The sequence below is a fragment of the Hemiscyllium ocellatum genome, chromosome 43, assembly GCF_020745735.1.
Source record: "Hemiscyllium ocellatum isolate sHemOce1 chromosome 43, sHemOce1.pat.X.cur, whole genome shotgun sequence".
Lineage (NCBI taxonomy): Eukaryota > Metazoa > Chordata > Chondrichthyes > Orectolobiformes > Hemiscylliidae > Hemiscyllium > Hemiscyllium ocellatum.
The window spans coordinates 32,701,892-32,723,601 of record NC_083443.1 but is presented as its reverse complement, the minus strand read 5'-3'; the positions used below and the strand labels follow the sequence as shown (position 1 = coordinate 32,723,601).

General features: G+C 37.3%; 2 protein-coding genes across 10 annotated transcripts in view; one reads left to right on the top strand and one right to left on the bottom strand.

Annotated features, from left to right (window-relative positions):
* Window positions 1-2,487, top strand: part of LOC132834914 (core histone macro-H2A.2) — a 44,929-nt gene extending 42,442 nt beyond the window's left edge. Inside the window, exon 10 of one of the 3 annotated variants that reach the window (XM_060854038.1) lies at window positions 1,756-2,487. In XM_060854038.1, coding sequence (XP_060710021.1) covers window positions 1,756-1,921 — 166 coding nt within the window. In that variant the 3' untranslated portion in view covers window positions 1,922-2,487. The remainder of the gene's footprint in view (window positions 1-1,755) is intronic. The other 2 variants (XM_060854037.1, XM_060854039.1) reach the window with 2 other exon arrangements.
* Window positions 2,488-6,264: 3,777 nt separating this feature from the next.
* Window positions 6,265-21,710, bottom strand: part of gbf1 (golgi brefeldin A resistant guanine nucleotide exchange factor 1) — a 256,975-nt gene continuing 241,529 nt past the window's right edge. For 6 of the 7 annotated variants that reach the window (XM_060854381.1, XM_060854380.1, XM_060854386.1 and 3 more), the window contains 9 exons: window positions 19,282-19,525; window positions 18,068-18,270; window positions 16,120-16,270; window positions 14,680-14,810; window positions 14,458-14,559; window positions 13,369-13,482; window positions 11,729-11,906; window positions 9,531-9,683; window positions 6,265-7,921 (listed from right to left, as the gene is read on the bottom strand). In XM_060854381.1, the coding sequence (XP_060710364.1) occupies window positions 7,644-7,921; window positions 9,531-9,683; window positions 11,729-11,906; window positions 13,369-13,482; window positions 14,458-14,559; window positions 14,680-14,810; window positions 16,120-16,270; window positions 18,068-18,270; window positions 19,282-19,525 (1,554 nt within the window). In that variant the 3' untranslated portion in view covers window positions 6,265-7,643. The remainder of the gene's footprint in view (window positions 7,922-9,530; window positions 9,684-11,728; window positions 11,907-13,368; window positions 13,483-14,457; window positions 14,560-14,679; window positions 14,811-16,119; window positions 16,271-18,067; window positions 18,271-19,281; window positions 19,526-21,710) is intronic. The other variant, XM_060854384.1, reaches the window with a different exon arrangement.

The window sequence follows — 21,710 nt, the reverse complement described above, 5'->3', positions numbered from 1 at the left end:
GGTAAACACTTTGCAATGTTATGAAACATATTAATCTGACAATGATGCCGTTGAAAATTCAGGGAAGTCTGACACTATTTGCAGCGGTTCAAATGCTTCTGCTTGGCTATGGATTAGAATTGGTCAAATGTGCAGCTGGAGGTGATCCACTGCAACATAGACGTAGGGCAGTTGGTAGCTTTTCAAAACCAAAATTTGTACCAACTAAAGATAATATTGATACATAGTCTTCCCACCGCCATTTAAATATGAAGGACAAGGATGGTAACCCCTCCTGTTACCTGTCACTTTGTTGTCATGATCTGCAGATTTCTGGGCCTGAACATGAATGTTCTAGCCAGAGCTCAAAGCAACAATGTGTTCTCATGTCATGCTTTATGGCACTGAGTTGGCCTCTAACCTTGATTCTGACAGTCCTTGGATGCATTACATAATGGCCATGAGTCTGCTAAACACTAAAGTAATATTGCACGTTTTAGTTGGAAATGGTTAAAGGTATTGGTCCCAGAGAAATTCAGGTGGAGCCTTGAACCAAATACAGAACTGGATTCCCACATGGGCTCTTGCTCATCTCTGAAGATGATTTGAGACAGCCAATATGATAGAAAACCTCCACTGTTAACATTTTCCATGGAGTTTGTGCACTGATGCAGCAGTAGTGCAAGTGGTTTAAATCATGTACTGCTTCTTTGACTGAAGACAAATTGTTCTAAAGAAGTGAACGTCATGGCCAACAACTTTGTGGATGAAACTTGACGATGAGCAGTCAGAGTGTGTTGTTGTGTCTTCGAAAAATTTGCTGTATTATTGATGCTTATTTCTCCTTTGGTCAATCTGAAGTTGCAATTGACGGGAAGGCACTGAAGAAAACTGCTTTTCTCACTCCGTACAAAAATTGTAACCTGGGTCAGACACTCAAGAGACGTTTGTGGAAAATCGGAGAAACAAAATAGATACCCTGAATAATAACTAAGACATCAAGAAATTTATATTGTTTCAACTCAAACAACATTTGCATTTGGGAACAACATTTTGTTTGATAGAACAAAAGGTTTTACATGCAACTGGGCATTTGTGGGGGTCCATTAATTTAAACCTTTTAATAAGGTTAGTTACTTGCAAAACTCCCCCTAGCAAATGTTTTTGTTCACAGAAGCAATTGGGATACTTATTTTTCACAGTAAATTGATAGCAAAATGCTCTTGTCCCTTGCATTTTATATTATTTTAGAGAACTTTGACACTTTGTCTCCTGATGACAATCCAAAACTGATACCACTTCCTTACTTAGATGCAGTGATCTCTAATACAAATTGCATGAGTAAAAGAAATTTATAACCGACCAAAATTCTTTTAAAATTCTCAAAAGTTCTCATCAGGCTTTGCCTAATCAGTACAGCAAACTCTTAATTTTAAAATTTCATAAATCTTCATTATGGTTCATGATAATACTGTCAAGTATTCGTAGTCTCACATGAATCCATGTTGTGTGCACTTAATATAATGTTTTCTAGAATGGGATGTCTCCAATTAATTGTAACTGGCCTATCCATTGAACAGTCTAGTGTTACCAATTTCAAATTAATAAATCAATAAATAGACTGTTACGTACAATCTTGGAGTTGTCAATCTGCAAAGCATTACAGTTTTGCCTTTTATGAGTCTTTATTGCAGCAATAAACATGCTGAATGTGTATCAATGTTGAAATGAAGTGTGATAAATGAACTAATAGTTCATTTGCTTTCTTACCTTCAGAAATAGTTTCCCAAAGCATATCGCAGCACAGCTCATCCTCAAGGCCATCTCCAATTATTTTGTTAACACAACGTCATCATCGCTGAAGAACATATTTTTTGTCTTATTCGACAGTGAAAGCATCGGTATCTATGTGCAGGAAATGGCAAGACTTGACACAAAGTAATGTGTTTTTAATATTTTTTAAAAAATGGAAAGCTGGGGATTTTAACAGCTTTTTGTCTGATAATACAGATTTGTGTGCGTGTGTGTGTGGGTGTGTATGTTTAACAAGTAAATGAGAAGGTGCAAATTGAGCTGTTATCAAGAACATATTCTGAAATTTGAAGTCTGAACTTTGATTACATTTTTTTATATAGAACTCCTCCCAAGCAGGCAAAAGTTTGAAATTTACTTCAGTGGAGGGGGGATGCGGGGAGCGAAAATCAGAAAATAACCTTGATACTGTGCATCTTTTTTCTTTTTTTTTGGTGATTTTACAGATACTTAAAACTTTTCAAAAAAGGTTTGTGGAAGACTGTTTTATGATTCCATGTATATTGTGTTTTTTAAGTTTCCTTTTTGTTAAGCTAGTGCATTGGTTTTACATTCCAGTGTGTAAAGGAACAAATGAAGCAGCAGGTTGGCTGCATTGTCTCTCTGTATCTGTTTGCTGTAGTTTGATAGTGTGGCTTTTTAAAAAAAAATAAAAATGAAAAAAAATTTGTATTGGGGTTCTGATATTAGATAGGAAGGTAGTCTATTATAAGGACCTATGTAGCAAATCTGACATGACATTAAGTACTTTTTTTGAAGTGGAAAATGGCACTTAACTGCAGCTGTTTTGTCCTTAATGGATAAGTGTTGTGCAGGATGCATCTATTTAACATTGTTTAGTGTAATCTTAATTTGACATTATGCTCAAGTGTGTTGACTTTCTCTTTTTTAAAAAAAAATTTAACTGAGCACTTGTGATTTTTCTTAGTACAATTCTTGACTGTTACAGATTTTTTAAAAAGACAATAGCACAAGATTTGAAGTTTTTTTGTCATTTATAGTGAAGCAAACATTTCAACCACGTAATGTGTCTATCTTAAATTTTGAACATTGTAACAGCATGTTGTATTTGTGGGGACCAGACATTTTTACTATCAGAAAATGCAGGTAAAATCAACTGACATTTTCAGCATTGTAAAGAAAGCACCTTAACTACATCATAGTATGTACGGTTAAAACAAATCTACTCTGGGAATATACGAGGGGAGTACAAGATTAGGCTTGGTGTTAAAGTATGCTAAAAGAATGAAGAAATGTTCAAATAGAAATTTGGTTGTAAAGAATTTGACTTGCTGCAAAAAGATGTATTTCATTGAAGCATTTTATCTAGGGTTCAATTCCCAAGTATAACTAATTCAAGGGGAAAACCAACATTTAACATTACCACTCTGCTTTCCTGCAGTATTTAAACATTCAGCACCTTTACAGTTTAGATATCACCACATAGTCATTGCAAACTACCTTCCCCAGGTGGCAGCTGTATTAATGAGGTCATGTTGTCAGAACATGAATCAATAAATGTAGCTTACACCCAATCTCAAACATGTTAGGTAGTATTGGAATACAGTTTCTACTGATATTTTGGTAGAGATATTGTCAATCATTCTTGAGGTAGAGAACATAATTACATGTGTAAAAGTACAATGAGGCTTTTTAAAACCTAAGTACACAACTAATATTCAGCAGGTTAAAAATCACCCTTTTCCATCAATTTGCCACTTCAGAATTTGTAGCAGTAAACAAACCAAAAATGGAGAAACTCAGATCTAGCAGCATCTGTGGAAAGAGAAACTTCTTTTTTGAGTTTTTTTTGAATATAACACTTTGAACTGGAGGGGGCTGGAAAATAGTGGGTTTTATGTTGTTGAGAGGGCAGGAGAAGCAGTTGCTTTGTGATATCAAGACATGGCTGAAGCCATTGACTACTGCAAAGGTTATGTGCCCAAGACAATATTCCAGCAACAGTGCGAAAGACCTGTTTCAGTAGAGCTATACAATTGGCAACTAACTGGTATTGGAAAAATTGCCCAAGTATATCCAGTGTACACAAATCAAGACAGGTCTAACCAAGCAGCCTGCCTTTCCCTCAGTCTACTCTCAATCAATAAAGTAAAATAAATGCTATAAAGCATCACTTGCTGAGCAATAATTTGCTCTCTGACAGAGTTGGGATTCTGCCAAAGCTGCTGAACTCCAGAACTGAGGTACGTGTGACTGCCCTTGATACTAAGGCTGCATTTGACTGTGTGGCATGAAAAAGCCCAAACAAAACTGAAGTCACTGGAAATAAGAGAAAAACCTAGCGCATAAGAGAACACGTGGGATTGCTGAAGGTCAGTCATCTCTGCCCCAAGACATCATTGCATAACTTCTCAGTGTTGTAGGTTGCTTCATCAATGACCTTGCTTACATTGTAAAGCCAGCAGCAGGGATGTTGAGACTTGTCAGATATTGAAGCCCATGACTCTGTAAATCTATCTGGATAATATTCTAACTTGGACCGACTGGCAGCAAGTAACGTGCACCGCACAAGTGCCTAGCAATGAACATCTCCAACAAGAGAATCTAACCATCATCCCATGATATTCAATGGTATCACCATTGCTGAATTCCCCCATTATCAACATCTTAGGGATTACAATAGAATGGAAATTGAACTGGACCAGCTATTCAACTACTGGGCCTACAACATCTGTCTACAGCAAGTGACGTCTGATTGTCTGAAAGCCTATCCACCAGGAATATGATGGGATCCTCCCCACTTATCTAGATGGATGCAGCTTCAATAACAGAAAATGCTTGACACCATCCAGGACAAAGTACATCGCTTGATTGGCATCACATCCTCATTCACTCCTTCCATTTTCTTCACAAAGTAGCAGCAGTGTACCATTTACAAAATGCATTGCAGAATTTCATCAAGGCTCTTTGGACAGCATGTTCCAAACCATCTAAAAGGAGGAGAGCAACAAATATATTGGAAGACCACCACCTGCAATTTCCTCTCCAAAGCCACTCACCATCCTGGGAAATATACCACTGCCTTTGCTGTTGTTGGGTAAAAATCTTGGAACTCTTACACACAATGTTATGAGGGAGGATCTATCAACTGGACTGTGGTGGTTCAAGGCAATTCATTACCACCATCTTGAGAGTAACATCCACAACGCTTAAAAAAAAAATTGCTTTACAAACTGCATTATTAATCATGTTGTCAGCCATATCATTCCCTAAGAAATGGTCAATCACATGAAATGCACTGCACACCAATGTCTTGATTCCATTCCAGGTCTCAACAACCAATTGAAATAGGATTGCCAATGTCAGACTCTGGAGGAGACATTCATCAGGAAAGGCAGCATACAATAATTTTTTATACAACTGTGTCTTGGTTAGAGACACATGCAATGGCTGAACAAGGCAGGTTAGATCAAAGGGATCATGGAGTCATAGCGATGTACAGCACAGAAACAGACTCTTTAGTCCATCCCGTCCTAATCTAATCGAGTCCCATTTGCCAGCATTTGACCCATATCCCTATAAACCCTTCCTATTAGAGTTCCACTGAAGTATCACACTTTTGTGACCTAACCTCAGCATCATCATCAAGATGTGGTTGAAGCCTGGGACATAAGGTTTTCTTCTTTAGATAATCCATGTCAAAGTCCAAACTTGTATTTTTGAAGCACTTTCACCTGTCTGCTATCATGATTATGAATTTGAGAATTGCTATTTTTTCTGTCAAATATCTCTATTAGCTTAAGTTTTGTCCAATTGAACATTAAAAGACCAGATTCATCAACATGCTGTTTATGGCCAATCATCTGCATTAAACTGTTTCCCCTCAAACATTTTGTACCATGAGTTGGCATATCAAAACTTCAAATCTGTATCCATTCTTTTGTCAATGTTTAATCAGATGTTATTAAATCTTGATCTTCAGTCACAGTACAAAACTGTTCCTCTAATACACCTTGTATATCATTCAGTGTTGGCTTTGAAGTCCGTAATACCTCATTTTCTTGCTTATTTCAGGACGAAGATTAGTCCCCGAGAGAGTTAATTCTGACAATTTTCACTGACATAATTTAGCAACTTCATCTTCTAACAATAACGATGTGGTAGACTTGCATCTTAATGTGTGATGTCCTAATATCTTGAATTCTCTAACTCCTGTTCAATTATTTATCTACTTTACAATCTCATTAGCTAAGTTTGAATTTGTGTAGGTACTGTTTTTATTGGTACTATTTTGTCATTTGAAGTTTAGGAATACAGTGTGTATCAGTGATGTGATAAATTTTGTGTGTTACCAAGTATAGCCGAACAGCTACCTTCAAATGAGAAGGTTTGCACCAGTGAGTTTGGAATTCAGATCGATATTCAGTATTGAAGTTTCAATGTTTCATATGTCAGAGGTCACAACTCTGAGCCAAGCATTTACTAGTTAAATCAAACAACTAATCAAATAAGTTTCCTTTATATTTGATATTTATTACTCTGTAAAAAGTACATTTAAATTTTAACCATTCTTTATTTATATACATTACCTTTATTATTATGTTTGTTCTTAGCCAACCTTACAATACAGTGGAACAGATCATGAAAGTTTGCAGATACATAGAAGATCCTGCTGACATTTTCTAGACATTACCATTAAATTAAAAATCAGACTGAAATGTACAAAATCTGGAACAAAGTAATATAACTACTTTTAAATATAGATTGTTGGTCTCAAATTACACAAGCTTTGGCCTTTCATGCCTAGAGTAAACAATGGTAGGTCATTTATGGCTAATCTTGGGTATCAGCATGGCAAAAGGTCTGGGGACAAGAATATAAAGCAGGACTCAACATACCCACTAGGATTTTATAATATTTAAAGTCAATGAAACTAACAAGTGGTACAAGTTAATCTTTACTGCAAAATTCTGTTTACGTTGTTAATGTTCTAAAATTCTGAACCAGATCACATTTATTGAGAGAATGCAGTGTAGAAATGTTGACTTTATAAATAAAGCTAGAACATTCAGTACAGGCCAAATGATTAATAACAGTGCTAATTGAAAGTTAACAGAGGTGAGGGGGAGAGGTGGTGAGTCAAAAATGTAGACCATGCCTTGGAAAAGGAAGCAAGCTTCACTCCATGGTGCTAAGATGATCACAGCGTTTACAAGTAGAAATGGTTTTGTCAAATAATTGTCCTCGCCACAGATTTCCATGAAAACTACCTTGCATTTTATTATAACTAAATTTTCTCTGCATTACCAACCTGACAGACTCCTGATGTTCAATTTAATTGGTTAACAGATCAGCCAAAGTGACAGAAGGGGCTGCAACAACAAAGTCTTTTGAATTACATTTTAAAGTATTGTGCTGCACTCAAAAAAGTAATTAACAATGTTTAATGTTCATATTCTGATTTATAAGTTAAGTCAATGCAATGATTGTGTGTGTTGGGTTGGCAGGGAAAGGTGGGGGAGAACATCATAGCCAAGACAAATAATTCTTGTTTAGTAATTTGGTAACTGCTAACTGAAGCAGAATTTTTTAAAAATTGCAGTGTACCACAGATGTTGTCCAACATCTCATCTTTAAGATGTTTAAAAATAATTTGGTTCCTACAGCTGAAGTTGGAAAGAGCAGCTGCAATGCTATTGACAAACGCAAAATACTAGGTTGATAAAACTCACTAGCTGGATGTGTGATTTTTGATTTCAAATCGAGGTGAACTGTAACAAAAAAAATGGACAGAAAGAATTCGGTTATGAGATTGCACTGACAAAACTGGGTAAGCAAAAAGCACAGACTATTCACTGAAGCAAGTGTAAAAGAACTGATTCTTGCCCAGTCTAGTTGACCTCAGATGCAGTGGTGGTGGTAACTGGTAAGGGGGTGGACAACAGTGGGACAGGCGATGTAGCTTCTATTAAAGCTGGATTAAGTATAATAGGCAAAGGCATGGATGGAACACCAACTTGCAGTGAAGAAGTAAGAGGCTGCAGAATTAATGGAGATTGGGGTAGTGACTGATTACTCTCTGGCCCAACATTCATCTTCACTGGTGTAGAGATTGGAGTTGTTAATGGCGTAAGGCTAGGAGTTCCTCCAACACGTATATTTTCAATTTCTGAGACACAAATGAAATAAATCACAATTAGACAGTAAATTTTAGAGATTCTCAAAAGGAACAAAGTCTTCAACTAAGAGTGATGAAAGTAATTCTTTAAAAATTGATTTTCATAAGAGAATATTTTTGAAACTTACTACCCCTTTAAAAAAAAGTAACCTTTGCTTGTGGCACTTTTATGACACAATCCCTACTGCTGGATTTGAAGGCCCCATACTCTTTATTAACAAGAGATTCACTTGATACCTGTTGACTAAATCTAACATACGATTCTTTTTTATTCTTGACTAGAACATCAGTATAATTATTTCCTAATCTTACCAGCCGTACCTTTTACTCTAACAGGAACATAATGTCTCTGAACTCTTGTTATCACACTTTTGAAGGTCTCACATTTGTCAGTCATCCCTTTATCTGCAAATAGTCTACTCGAGTCAACTTTTGAAAGTTCTAATCTCATACCCTCTTGTCCTAGATCTCCCACTTGGGGAAAACAACATCTCCCAACAAACAAAATGCTGGAGAAACCCAGCATGTCAGGAAGCATCCGGGACAGAATTAACATTGAGTCCAATGACCTTTTGTCACGAAGTGTTTGCTGATGATTGCACAATGTTTGGCATCATTCATGACTTCTCAAATACTTTAAGTAGTCTATGTACAAAACGCAGCAGGATCTGGACAATTTCCAGGGTATGAGGTGATGACTGAAATGTAATATGCATGGCATATGTGCCAGGCAATGAGCACCAAACCATCACCCCTTGCTACTTAAAGTATTATTATCACTGAAACCCCACCATCAACATCCTACCAATTATTGACAACGTACTGAACTGGATTAAGCCATTTAAATACTGTAGCTGCAAGAAACTAGGAAACCTATCGCAACTAAGTCATTTCATGACTACCAAAGCCTGTGTACCACTTAAAAGGCAGGAGTGTGATAGGATACTCCTTACTTGCCTGTACGAGTGCAGTTCCAAAACACTCAAACCATAAGACTATGCAGGATAAAACAGCCATTTGAATGGCACTGGAGCCACAAACTTCCTCCAGGACCAATGCACAGTAGTAGCAGTGTGTACTATCTACAAGATTAACTGCAGACATGTACCACGATGTCTTAGCACCTTCCAAATCCATGGCTACCACCATCTACAAGCACAAGGGAAGCAGATACATGGGAACACCACCACCACTGCAAGTTCCCCACCCAAGTCACTCACCATCGTAATAAGAAAATATATCACAATCCCTTTATTTTTGCCAAGTCAAAATCCTGGAACTCCCTAACAGCACTATGGGTACACTGGGATCTGCAGCAGTTCAAGAAGGTAACTCACCAACACCTTCTCAAGGCCAAATAAGAATTGACAATAAATGGTGACCCAGTCAGTGAAAACCACATCCCTGAATCAATAAAAGAAAATGGTAACCTGATGCTGTTATATCTAGATTCTAATTTAGAAGTATTTTTATCTAATCTACGAAAAAATAAAAAACCCCACAGCATCCCTGCAAAACCTTTGCTGATTATATAGACTTCTGGAAGATGTGACTAGCTTCAAGCATGATGGTATTATTGAACTGAATCTCTCCTACTCACCTTTGGCACTAGCCTCAGCAGGGTTTTCTGATGGGGTTATTTGACTGGGAGATAGATTTGCTTCCGAGCCTGGGAGGATAGACGTTTGTGCACTGCTAACCTGCTGCATTAGATTTGGAGATGATGGTTCAGCCGCTGGACCAAGGACAGGATCTGTGAAGTACATCAAGCATTTTCATAAAAAGTTTTTATTTATTTTTATTTTTGGCTCAACTTTGCAAAGGCATCTGATCAGGTTTCTTATACTATAGCAATCAATCTAAGATCAGCAGTTAGACCTATTTGTGACTCAGCAGAATAAATCAGTACAATCACATTATTTAGAAAAGTTGACATTTTGGGCATAAGGCCTTCATCACAAGGACATTCCTAATAAGGAGCTTATGCCCAAAATGTTGACTCTCCTGCTCCTCGGATGCTGCCTGACTGCTTTTCCAGCACCCCTTTGTGACTTTGACTCTCCAGCATCTCTAATCCTCACTTTCTCCCACTACTGTGTAGAACACTATTTTATTACTTCAGTTAATTGAGATTGCAGGAAGAATAAATCATTCACAACCTCAGGACATTTCGGTCCATGAAGTACCGATGAAGTAGTCACTTAAAATGATGACATACCCCTAAATTTGTGCAAAAGGTCTTTCAAGAATTAGGAGTTGTTTTAAATTTATCCGAGGACTTGATTTAAATTCACATCTCAAAAGATACAGAATATGTATAGTACACCCTCAGTATTGCATTAGAGTGCCATCCTAGTTCCTGTCCAATGTTTTGAGTAGAGCTTGATCTTCTGATTTAAGAGATGAAACTACTAACACAACGAACACATTTTGACAAAATCAGCATTCCTTGAAGTTCAATTTAAGCTTTTATAAAATAACCTGGATATCAAAGAACCACAGAACAAAATCTGAAGTTCTATTGAAGTCAACTTTGATAATCCAAGTAATGCAAAATAATGTGACAATAACTAAACAGTTACGAATCAGATAAGGTCACTTTTTGTATCACCTATTGCATGAATGAATGTAATCATTTCATTTGGTCAAGTAGTATCACAGGTAGCTCTTTATTTAATTAAATACTGAAACCATTTCACAGGTGACATTGTGCAAGCATTCGTACAAATGGACTTTCAACAGGTAACTCATTAGAGAAACTGCCCAAAAGCTTGAATCAAAGTTTGAAGATATGTTTCAACAAATAGAGAATACAGGGATATTATGAAAATCCTCAGATATTTTCACATTAAGAACAAATACAGCTTCTTTTAATATATTTCTGAACTATTGCTATCATTGTTCATTTCTGATCATATCTGCATTTTTTCAGATTGCAGGATGTGTTTGGAAGTAAAACTGTTTGGGAAACAAGTTTTGTTTTTAAAAGAACTGCTCAGAAAAGTCATAGTACACACGACCTAAATAAACCACAAAATAATGCATCAGTGATAACTGTTTGAAAATGTGCTGAAATGGTATAATTCTGATTGGGGGGCAAAACACACTTGAGAAAGTTCAGGTGCAAATGACTGTCCATTTCTATCAATCCAGAGTCTTCTCAATGTTTTGGACCAATTCAAAGAAACCTCTACCTATTCATTAACATTGCTGCTCCCCAAGTAAAAAAAAATACAAATTCCTTCATTTTCACTAGTTCCAAGTAGACTAGACAATGGATTTTTAGGAGTATATTTTTTATTATGTCGAGAACTTCATTTGTTTTCCAGTTCCTTGCAATGCATCCATCATATCAGAATGAGCATCATTAAAAATGAAAAACTGAGGATTTATTTTCTTCTGCATAAATGATTTGATAGTTTCAGTACTTAAAGAAAATGATGTTAGCTTTTAAACTCTGGAATATGCTAATAAGATGCTCAGGAAACTTTGACCTAAATTGATAATTTGGTTATGCCATTTTAGCCAATAAATCTTCAGCACTTTTGTGACTGAATCATTAGATTTATTTCTAAAAGCAAGCTAATATAAAATTACCTTTGTCACTGCATGGTTTAGTACTCTGGTAATTTATTTTGAAGAGCCATTTGGGAGTTTTGGCATCGCACTGAATACAGCATAACCCTCAGCCTGTATTTTTGTACTATGTGATCTTTTCGTGCACAAGAACATTGATTTCAGACATATTTGAACTTGATAACAAATCTCAGATGTAAGCATGCAGTGGAAGTATTTTACCTTGAATAACAGTTTGTTTAAAGAGTTCATCCTTCAGTTGAGGCAAGAAACAATCTATTCTCTCCCATGTAATCTCCCAAAGCTGGGAATAACCAGTCCTTGAATCTGCACAATGGAAAATACCAGCTGTATCCATAACCAGCAGCATGTTCTTCAATGATTCTGGAATGGCTTCCAACTGTGTCAGCATGGCACAGCAGGATGGAAGAAAACTGCACATTAGAATTTTTGATGGCATATTTTACAGTGGCAACTAGCAGATATCGAAAAGACACTCTGCAGATCCCTCAATTTGATCCCTCAAATTCTAAATTTGTGCCGATACTTCTTTCTCATTGGTTAGAACAATAAAGTTTTACAGAAGATGCTTTGTTACTGAAGTTATGCAAAACTTCCCTTTCAATTTCAGTGGTCAAAAAGTTTTGGAAAACAAAATGTTCTTGGTACACTTGCCTCATTGGTAGATAAACACTGAATCAGAACACAAAAGTCTGTTAATATCAACATTTGATATTAATGTCAGCTGCTATGCAAACAAGAGGCTCAGAAAGACAAGCTTACATACTTGTATACAAAATGCTTTCAAAATATTTTCTCACTAAATATCAACACTGAATGTATTTCTAAAAATAAATACATGAATTGTTTCAGACAACCAGCTTTCAAAGAGCATCTGTAATTTATCCCACTACTGACAAAAATATATCTTCGTAGCACCATTACATGAACTGCTGCTTTCAAGATACAAAAATTACAGAAACATGTGCTTTAGTGATTTCAAATGACCATTTTCACAGTTTTATGTATGTAATTAGCTATGCACATTCATGTTAGTTTCTATAATGCATTTTTTGGGATCTCTAACATTCCCAGTTCACTTCATTGCTTTGGCATCCAACAAGTCACTGAAATTTACAACCGTCTGAAGTAAACTGGATAAATTAAGTTGCCAACAGGGTTGATGTACTTAATAACATTTCCAATAATTTCTAAAATCCCCTTTAAAAATTAAAACTATTTAGTCTTAGTAATGAGACTTCAATCAAGGTCCAGCCAAAGCACAGTTGAATAAATGCTACATTCACCAGTATCAATGGTTTGGAGCACAACAAATGTGGAAGAATTAGAAGGAACTCTTTAAAATATAGTTTGCAATTATAATAATAAATTCCACCTATCTTTATCCTATCAAGGAAGATGTTTATCATATCACATTTGAAGCCAAAATTAAAACAACTTGTATTTATAAAAGTCCTTAAATCAAAACATCTGAGCTACTTCACATTCGTATTTAATAAAATGTGACAATGAGCCATTAAGTGAATGGTAGGAATGATCACCTGAGAAACATAGTTAGAGAGAGATTTAGCAAACAAATTCCAGAGTTTGGGGCGACTGAAGGCATTGCCACCAATGGTGGTTCAACTAAAATCAAGAATACGTGAGGGGTCAAAACTGAAGGACCATAGATAGGGATAATAATAATAATAATAATTGAGATAAACTACAATGCAATTAATAAAATAAAACTCTGAGACATGGAAAGAATTAGCAGCTCTTCAGGAAGAATATTCTTCTTTAAGAATACTGCAAGCCTTTTGAAAACATGTTATGCATGTTTTGCCACAAGTTTTCCATACCAGTAAGTCACTGGATCCTGCATGCATGTACTTATCCATGAAATCCAGGATTGTTAACCAAAGTGCAGCAAACGTTGGCAGAGACAACAGTGGAGATAGGTGTTGGAGGAAAACCTTTATGTGGATAGAAAATAAATATTATTGCACAGAGTCAGTTGTTCTCAAAATACATTATGCAACACAAATGTGCTGGCCACCTCTACAAGCAAATCAGAATAATTGCTAGGCTCAGATAATACCATCTTATACTTGGAGCTTATTTCCACTCTTGATGAATAACAATTGACAATGAAGGATCTTACAGGCACATTACTGAAAAAATGACCTGATGTGCGAAAACAACCATTTTGGAGCTGCACAATTGGAAATAGATTCTCTGTCAGAAATTGACAAAGTAGTTATTTATGGGAATGCTCTAATAAAGAGAAAGTACCCCATCATCTGTAGAGCATGTAGCTATATTTCTCAATTTCAGAAATTATACTTATTGTTACCAACTAATCAATACAAAATTATGCTGTGATGGAAGATACAGAATAAGACTCAACATTCTATTGAGTTCATTTTTGGGGAAGATAACAATCACAATGATTTTAGATTCAATATCAAGTATTTTTAAAACAAAATCTGATTAAATTGGCTGATGAGTGAAAATTAAAACTTAGCAGGAAGTGAACATCTTTCATTGCAGAGGCCAAAGCAGAGTTGAAAATGACAGGGTGGACTTCTCAGCCCAATTGCATCCCATTTTCAGCTTTGTGTATTATCATCTTCCTCCCCCAGCTCCACATAGGAGACACTGGTTGATTATTAAATGCAAACTGTTGGCTACTGAAAACTGCTCCAAAGCATCAATGATGCACAAATCCAACATTACCCAGCAGTGTACATAGTACACAAAGCAATGAAATGTTTATTAATTATCTTACTGAATAACCTACACCCTATACAAAACATCCACTAGTTTCCGATTAGTGTAACAAAGTAATGTGGCAAACACACACCAATGTACGGTATCTGATCAATTACCAGCATTATTTCCTGTAGTATGGTCAATTAAAAGCTTTCACACAAGGGTGACAAACTCACTTTGCAAAGCAGAGTTGAAGCTCTCATTCTGGTCTCTTCCATTCCTCCAACATCAGCTGGGCTGATATTTTCTAACAGCTTGGTCAATAGTGGGAATAACACCTTATGCAAACAAATCACAGAACATAAAGCAGATTTGTAAAAGCTACAGGGTTTTTCAATTTAAAATTTTAAAAGAATTAATATTTTCAACTTGACGAAATGTGGGTGCTTGATTAGTACCTTGTTAAAGCAAGATTCCCATTCCAAAGCATCCAGTGTTTGTAGGTCGTGTACTAACAGTGCTCTCTGTAGGTAAGTAAGCGCTTGCATTCTGACTTGACGTCTGGCATCACAGCAAAGCCAAGCAATGCCTGAAGAGACAGATACTGAAGAGTAAGAGTCAATAACTCTGGATAGGTTATAATACATACTCTGCCACAGCTACTTGGTACAACTGTTTAACATGTTTGTGCATCTCAATTTTCTGTCTTAATAAACTGTACGAATCTCCAAGGAAATTGTAGGGTCATCTTCCATAATAGCCAATTACCTTTCTTACCATAAACTTGGAAATGCATAGACCCACTTGAATCAAAAAGTGCACCAATGAAGGATAAGAAACGCACAAAAAGGCAGAAGTATATTTTGTCAGGAAAGGATTATTCAAGAAAATGATGCATAGCCAACAAGAGCCCAAGAAGGTGAGATCACTGGACCTGAAACATTAACTCTGCTTTCTCTCCTCAGATGCTTCCAGATCTGCTAAGTTTTTCCAAAAACTTCTACGAAAGAAGATTCTGTTTCTTGATATCTCTCCCATCCTCAACTTATTGAGGTGGAAAAGTATTTTGGCATGACTCCACTTATTCTTTCAAGAATGAGAATCAAGGGGAACTGTTGGATCACCCTGCTGTATCCATTTGCCCAACATCTCAAGGCAATTTAGTGCTGACCATCAGGCACCACATCCCATGAATGCATACTTGAAACTTAATGAATTTTAGCTTTATTTGGAAATTTACTATTTCAGTTATATCTTGCAGTTTGGCAACATAAAGCAGGTTTGGCTTCACAGTAACGTTAATGTAATTTTGTCAAGCAACCCAAATCTAGCTGAAGTATTGCTGGGAGAGCAGCAACTTTAGACAATTGTAGCCTTGAAGTGCAATTCATATGCAGTTAGAAACAAGAAAATTCATATGCCAATTGTGTCTGAAATACATACTTAAATATGTACTGAATATGTTAGGAAAAAAGATGAGCAATCCTTCCCTGTAAAATCAGTAGCCAATGCATAGAGTCTTCATTTAATGCTCTCTGACTGCTCCCACACCTTATTGTGAACTCTTTAGTCCCTGCTTACTCAGGAGCTGTTTTTCCCATATATTGTGTACAGCAGAGAGGGACGAATTATTCAGAGATTACATGATCAAATTTTCCAATCCTAGAAGAGCTATGGAGACCAGTTGAACATCTTATATGCTTGGGTAATGACTGGAAAATTAGGTGATTGCTTTACAAGACTCACATATACTTATGTCTGGTTTAGAAAAGTCTTTATTAATTGAAATAGGCATAATATTGATCAATTGCATCTGAGCTTTTGGAAAGTAGAAGATGCTCCCATTAAGAAAACATGTGAACAATCAATTGCTCCATGCTCCTGCTGCTCTGATTTACCTTGCAACAGTGGACACCAGCAATTAGACCATAAGGTTTTGGCATCAGCTTCAATTTTCCTTCCTGCTGACTCCAAGTGGCGCTGTTCCTCAGCCCATGAGCTATAAATACTGGCAGCCCTAGTGTGGAGTGTATGCATCAAATCCAAAAGCTGAAAGAGAAGGAAACACAAACAAATAATTGTGATAGATAGAATTACCTACAAGCAAGTACTGATGGATAGAAATGCAATGATTTTGTTTAAATCTACAGGAAGATGAGGTGGACATTCAACTTCTTGAATCTCTTGCCATTGAATGAAATCATGGTTAATCTGTATAAGAATCTAATTTACTGACCTTGGATCCATGACTTGTCTAACATGACCTGACCTGGTGTAACAAAAATCTCAAAACCTTTAAATGATCCCCGTGCTCAATGGCTTTGTAAGATCAGTTTATGTGAAGAAGTGATTTCTGACATCACTGCTCAATGAGCTAGCTCTAATTTGAAGGCCACACTTCTGTGTACTGGATTCCAGGAAAAATAGTAGCTCTCTATCTACTTTAATCCTTTTAGTCACCTTATGCACTCAATTAAATCATGTCCTAATCTTCTATAGGTGAGGGAACACAAACCTCGTCCATGCCTACCATCCTCATAATTCAACCTTTTTAGCCACAATCTCATTCTGATAACTGCACTGTACCCCTTCTCCGATCAGTTGTGCTTTCCTGAGCTGCAATGCCTACAACTGAACAATTTTAATACTCTGCTGTAATAAAAATGACAAACTCATTTACATGCAGAACATGACTTGATTGAATCACGTCACTTCAGTAATTAATGATACAGTACAATCTAAAATAAACAGGCGGAAGTGAAGACTGCAGATGCTGGAGATCAGATTCAAAAAGTGTGTGGTGCTGGAAAAGCACAGCAGGTCAGGCTGCATCAGAGGAACAGGACAGTCGATGTTTTGAGCATAAGCTCTTCATGAATGAGGGGGTGGCCCAAGGAGGCTGAGAGATGAATGGGAAGGGAGTAGTGGGAGTGGGGGAGGCAGCTGGGAGCAATAGGTAGTGAGGGCGATAAGTCAGAGAGGAGTGTGGAGTGGATAGTTGGGAAGGAAGATGGACAGCTAGGACAGTTCAAGAGGGCGATGGAGAGTTGGAAGGTTGGATCTGGGGTAAGATGGGGAAAGGGAAAGTGGGAAAACTGGTAAAATCCATAATGATCCCGTGTGGTTGGAGGGTCTCAAGGTGGAAGACGTGGTGTTCCTCCTCCAGGTGTCGGGTGGCTACAGTTTGAGGATGGAGGAGGCCCAGGATCTGCATGTCCTTGGCAGATTAGGAGGGGGAGTTAAAGTGTTGAGCCACAGAGTGGTGGGGCTGTTTAGTGCGTGTGCCCCAGAGATGTTCTCTGAAATGTTTCAGAACTTGGCATCCTGTCTCCCCAGTGGAAAGGAGACCACGTCGAGAGCAACATAATCTACTGTGACCATTGCTCATCTGCAGGAGAGCTTGGGTATACAGCTCTCCGACACTGAAAATAGTCAAAAGACAGCTTCAATATGCTTCTCAACTTAAATAAAACCTGAACTTATTTATCCAGCCACCTGAAGCACATACAGTTTTTAAATTCTGAAAATGTAGCTAAAAGGAAGGGGATCAACAAACTTACAGTAATAAGGTGCCCAAGAATGATTGGTTATTACTACCATTTGGTGATACGTTCAGATAATCAGGAGAGATAACCTGCATAACTTATTCCAAGGTAGGGAGGAGACTGGGACAATTAACAGGAAGAATGAGGACAGAATAATCTGATCACTTAACGGACAAAATGACTGAAGTTTTGGAGCAAAAGAGGAGGGTAAGTGAGTGGAATAAAACCAAAAATCAGATTCTAAGCTGATAATAGATAGCTTGAACCAAGCACAGGAATGGGAAAGATCTGCTATACTTACATCCTGACTAACCTGTAATGACACAGTGTGGTAACTTGCTGGTACACTGTCATCCTCATCATCGTCACTGTGTGATCGCGATGGGCGATGGTTAAAAGTCTTTGAGCGTTTCATGGAACTCTCCTTCTCCTTTTGTTTCTTCTTCAAACGGTTGGATTTGTCAAACTTGTATGTTTTAGATTTCCTTTCATGTGTTTTATAGCCTGCAACAAGGCAACACAAGTTTTAGAAACAGTGTTATTTAGAAATAAGAAAAACTAGAACATAAAATCGTTTGGTATTGAGCAAAGAACCTTCAGATGAAAAAGTAATTGGAGAGGGATAACACAAACCTTGAGAGACTACTCATTCTCTTGATACAACTATAAGATTGCTATATTGATTTATTTAAAATAAACTTGGTATATTTAAAAATGCAAAGGGTCTCTGAGCACAATATTTTCATTTATATTCCAAACATTGCTAAATCTAAGCCATCTCATTCAGGACATAGTTCTAATATATTGTCATCTGTGCATCAATACTAGCGAGGCTAATGCTACTGTATGGTAAAAATGTTTTTAAAAGTATGGCTAAGTATATTTGCTACAAGCATCTAAAAGATAAGCTAATGAAAACAAACAGGATAAAAACAAATCTGACAAATATTCAACCATTTGGGAACTGAATAGCCATTTCCAGCCAAAACACATTTGACAGGAAAACAGCATGACTTTCTGTAAAGAAGTGTTGCAGTGTAACTACTGACTCCAGTGCACAAAAGCATTACAAGTGGGTAGATAATTTCTAATCAACCTCCTCAGAAATGTTATGACATTTGGGACTTGAACTCAGGCCTGCTGGCCCAGAGTTAGCGACACTACCAGTGCACCACAAAAGCCCCTCAGAATAAGTGGGCATACTCTGAAATTAATGGCCCTTAGAGTATATTAAGCATAGTGGTTACATATCAATTTGTTTCTTTAACTCAAATTTCCTTGACCAAGTGTTGTCCAATCAGTTACAAATAGAACTGTGGCTTTGGTAGCATGCTTTACTCCCTTCAGTGTAAAATATTTTACACATGCAATATTAGCAAAGGTACTTCAAACACACATTTGCACAATACAACTATAGAACCCCAGTCTCCAAAGTAGTTATGATTTGCTGGACAATGAAGAACACATCTTTTTGAAAAAAAATACAAAGTGGGGAAAAAGCTTGTACAAACATACCACCGTTGAGATTTGCTTCTACAAAGATGCGAATCGTTTTAACACCGAGTTCAAAGTTTTCTGGCGTCACATGGGCAGCATCCCTCACAATAAACGACAGTGATTCCACACACTTGATGAGCGACTTTGTGTCATGTGAGCCCATATCCTGCCCGAGGGTGAGGCTGTATTGATTGACCAAAGGAGGAGGAGTCTGCTTTGTAGCTTGGCCAGGTTTGCTGAGATCTAGGTCATCTTTCCCCACCTGCAAACAACATCATCCTGAACAATACGGTTTTATAAAATATCAAACAAAAGACAATTCTTGCTTCATCATCTCACATACAGGGCAATGTCCAGCATGATACAATTGTCATCCAGCTACTGATTATTGCAGACCTACAATGATATGCAGGAGGCAAGAATTGGTGGAGCTGAGAGTTCTCAGAGTTCTAAGCAGGTGCTGGGTAAGTCCCTGAAGGGATCTCAAGAAAAGATGAGTGTTTCAAATTCTAAGCATTGAAGGACTGAGTAACTCAGGGAGCATGGGGCAATGGACAAACAAGGTTTGGCATGAGTCAGAGTGCAGACACATAAATAGTAGGAAATCTGCTTTGACTTCAAATCTTTTTTCAAAGTAATACATCAAATCTTAATATTTACTTAATTAACACAGTTACTTAAAGTTACATTACATATTATCTTCTCAGGCTAAATTAGCATATTACTAAATAAGAAAAACAGAAAAGAAAGCACCGTCTAGAAGTGCAGTATTGCTATTTTCTGTAGCTAAGGAGAGTAAAAAATGGATTACTCTGCCTTCAATGTGTGAAAAAAAATTTATCTTCCAATTATGGAGATATGGTGGAATATAATTAATGTCAATGAACTCATAACCCAAAGGCTCAAGCTAACGCACTAGAGACACTGGTTCAAATCCCACCACAGCAGCTGATCGAATGGTGCAGCATTAACACTTCACAGGCAATTAATTCACAGAAGCAGTTAATTCTCAAAATATTGTCCTGTAATCTGTTCTAGGAATTACTAAAATTATTTACATTACATAACCGTTAATTCAAAAATACTTCATTCTGTGCAAAAATGGCGGTAATAATTATTTGAGGAGAATGTTTCAGTACTCGGAAACCAACAAATCTAATCTGAAATTTTCTGTTATTACAAAGTGGAAAAAGAAACAATTTCAATCCCATTCAGAATATCATTCTATGAAGACCAAAAGACTGTCAAAGAGATCAGTTTTAGCAATTTCCCAGATTCCCATGCCTGTGGGGAATACAATATAATAGACAGCAGAAGCATCCCAAACAAAGGCAGCATAACATTTTCCTATTGATTAGCTGGTTCACAAATGCCATTAAAGAGCCAGCTCAAAAAATTATCCATTTGCTAGAATTATGGGTGTGACAGATGGCAGGGAAAGGTGCACTGTGGCCAGCGTCCTCTGCAGTGTTCATCTTCTCAGGTCACACCAAGGATAACTGGCAGTTTCCTATTTATTGATGATTTTGCCAAAAGGTTTTCCAGAAATGCCAAAAAGAAAGTCCTTAAACAAAAAAAAACCCATGAATAAATTCCCCAGTACACCGACAGACTGTTAGAACTCTGTTGACGTTTGGATAACCCAATAACCTGGGCTCAAATGCAGCATTGTCTGACGGAATGAAAGCTCTGACATTGTTTTGGCAGACAGGACTCCAACTAATATTTCATTACAAAGTCCAAAAGCCAATCCTGACAGCAGAGATGGGGCGGTGATCATATACTGACAATGGCTCTAGATCACTCATCCAGAGGCTGGGGATATGGGCTCCACAGAAGGTGGTGCTATTTAAATTCAGTTAACTCAATCTGAACTGTCCATTAACAGTGACCATGAAACAATTCCATTTGGATCACGAATGCACTTTAGGGAAGGAAATCTGCCATCTTTACCTGGTCTGGCCTATTTCTGACTCCACGTGCACATACAAATGAACAGCAGAAGTATGCTACTTGCCCTCTTGAACCTGCTCACCGATTCAATAAGTTCATGGCTGATTGGATTGTTATCTCAAATCTACATTCCTATCTACCCCGATAACCTTGCACTCACTCACTTATCAACAATCAGCTCTGCCCTGAAAATATTCAAAGATTCTGCTTTAGTTATTAAACTGGAAGAAATTTACAAGGATGTTGCCAGGACTCAATGGTCCGAGTTACTGCGGCAGAATGGAAAAACTCAGACTTTTTCTTTGGAGAGCAGGAGATTGAGGGGAGACCTTACAGAAGTGTATAAGGCCGTGAGAGGCACGGATAGGCTGAATGCACTCAGTCCTTTTTCCAGGGTTGGGGATTCGAGGACTGGAGGGCATCAGTTTAAGGTTAGAGGGGAAAGAATAGAAGGGAACCTGAGGGGCAACATTTTTACACAGAGGGTGGTACAC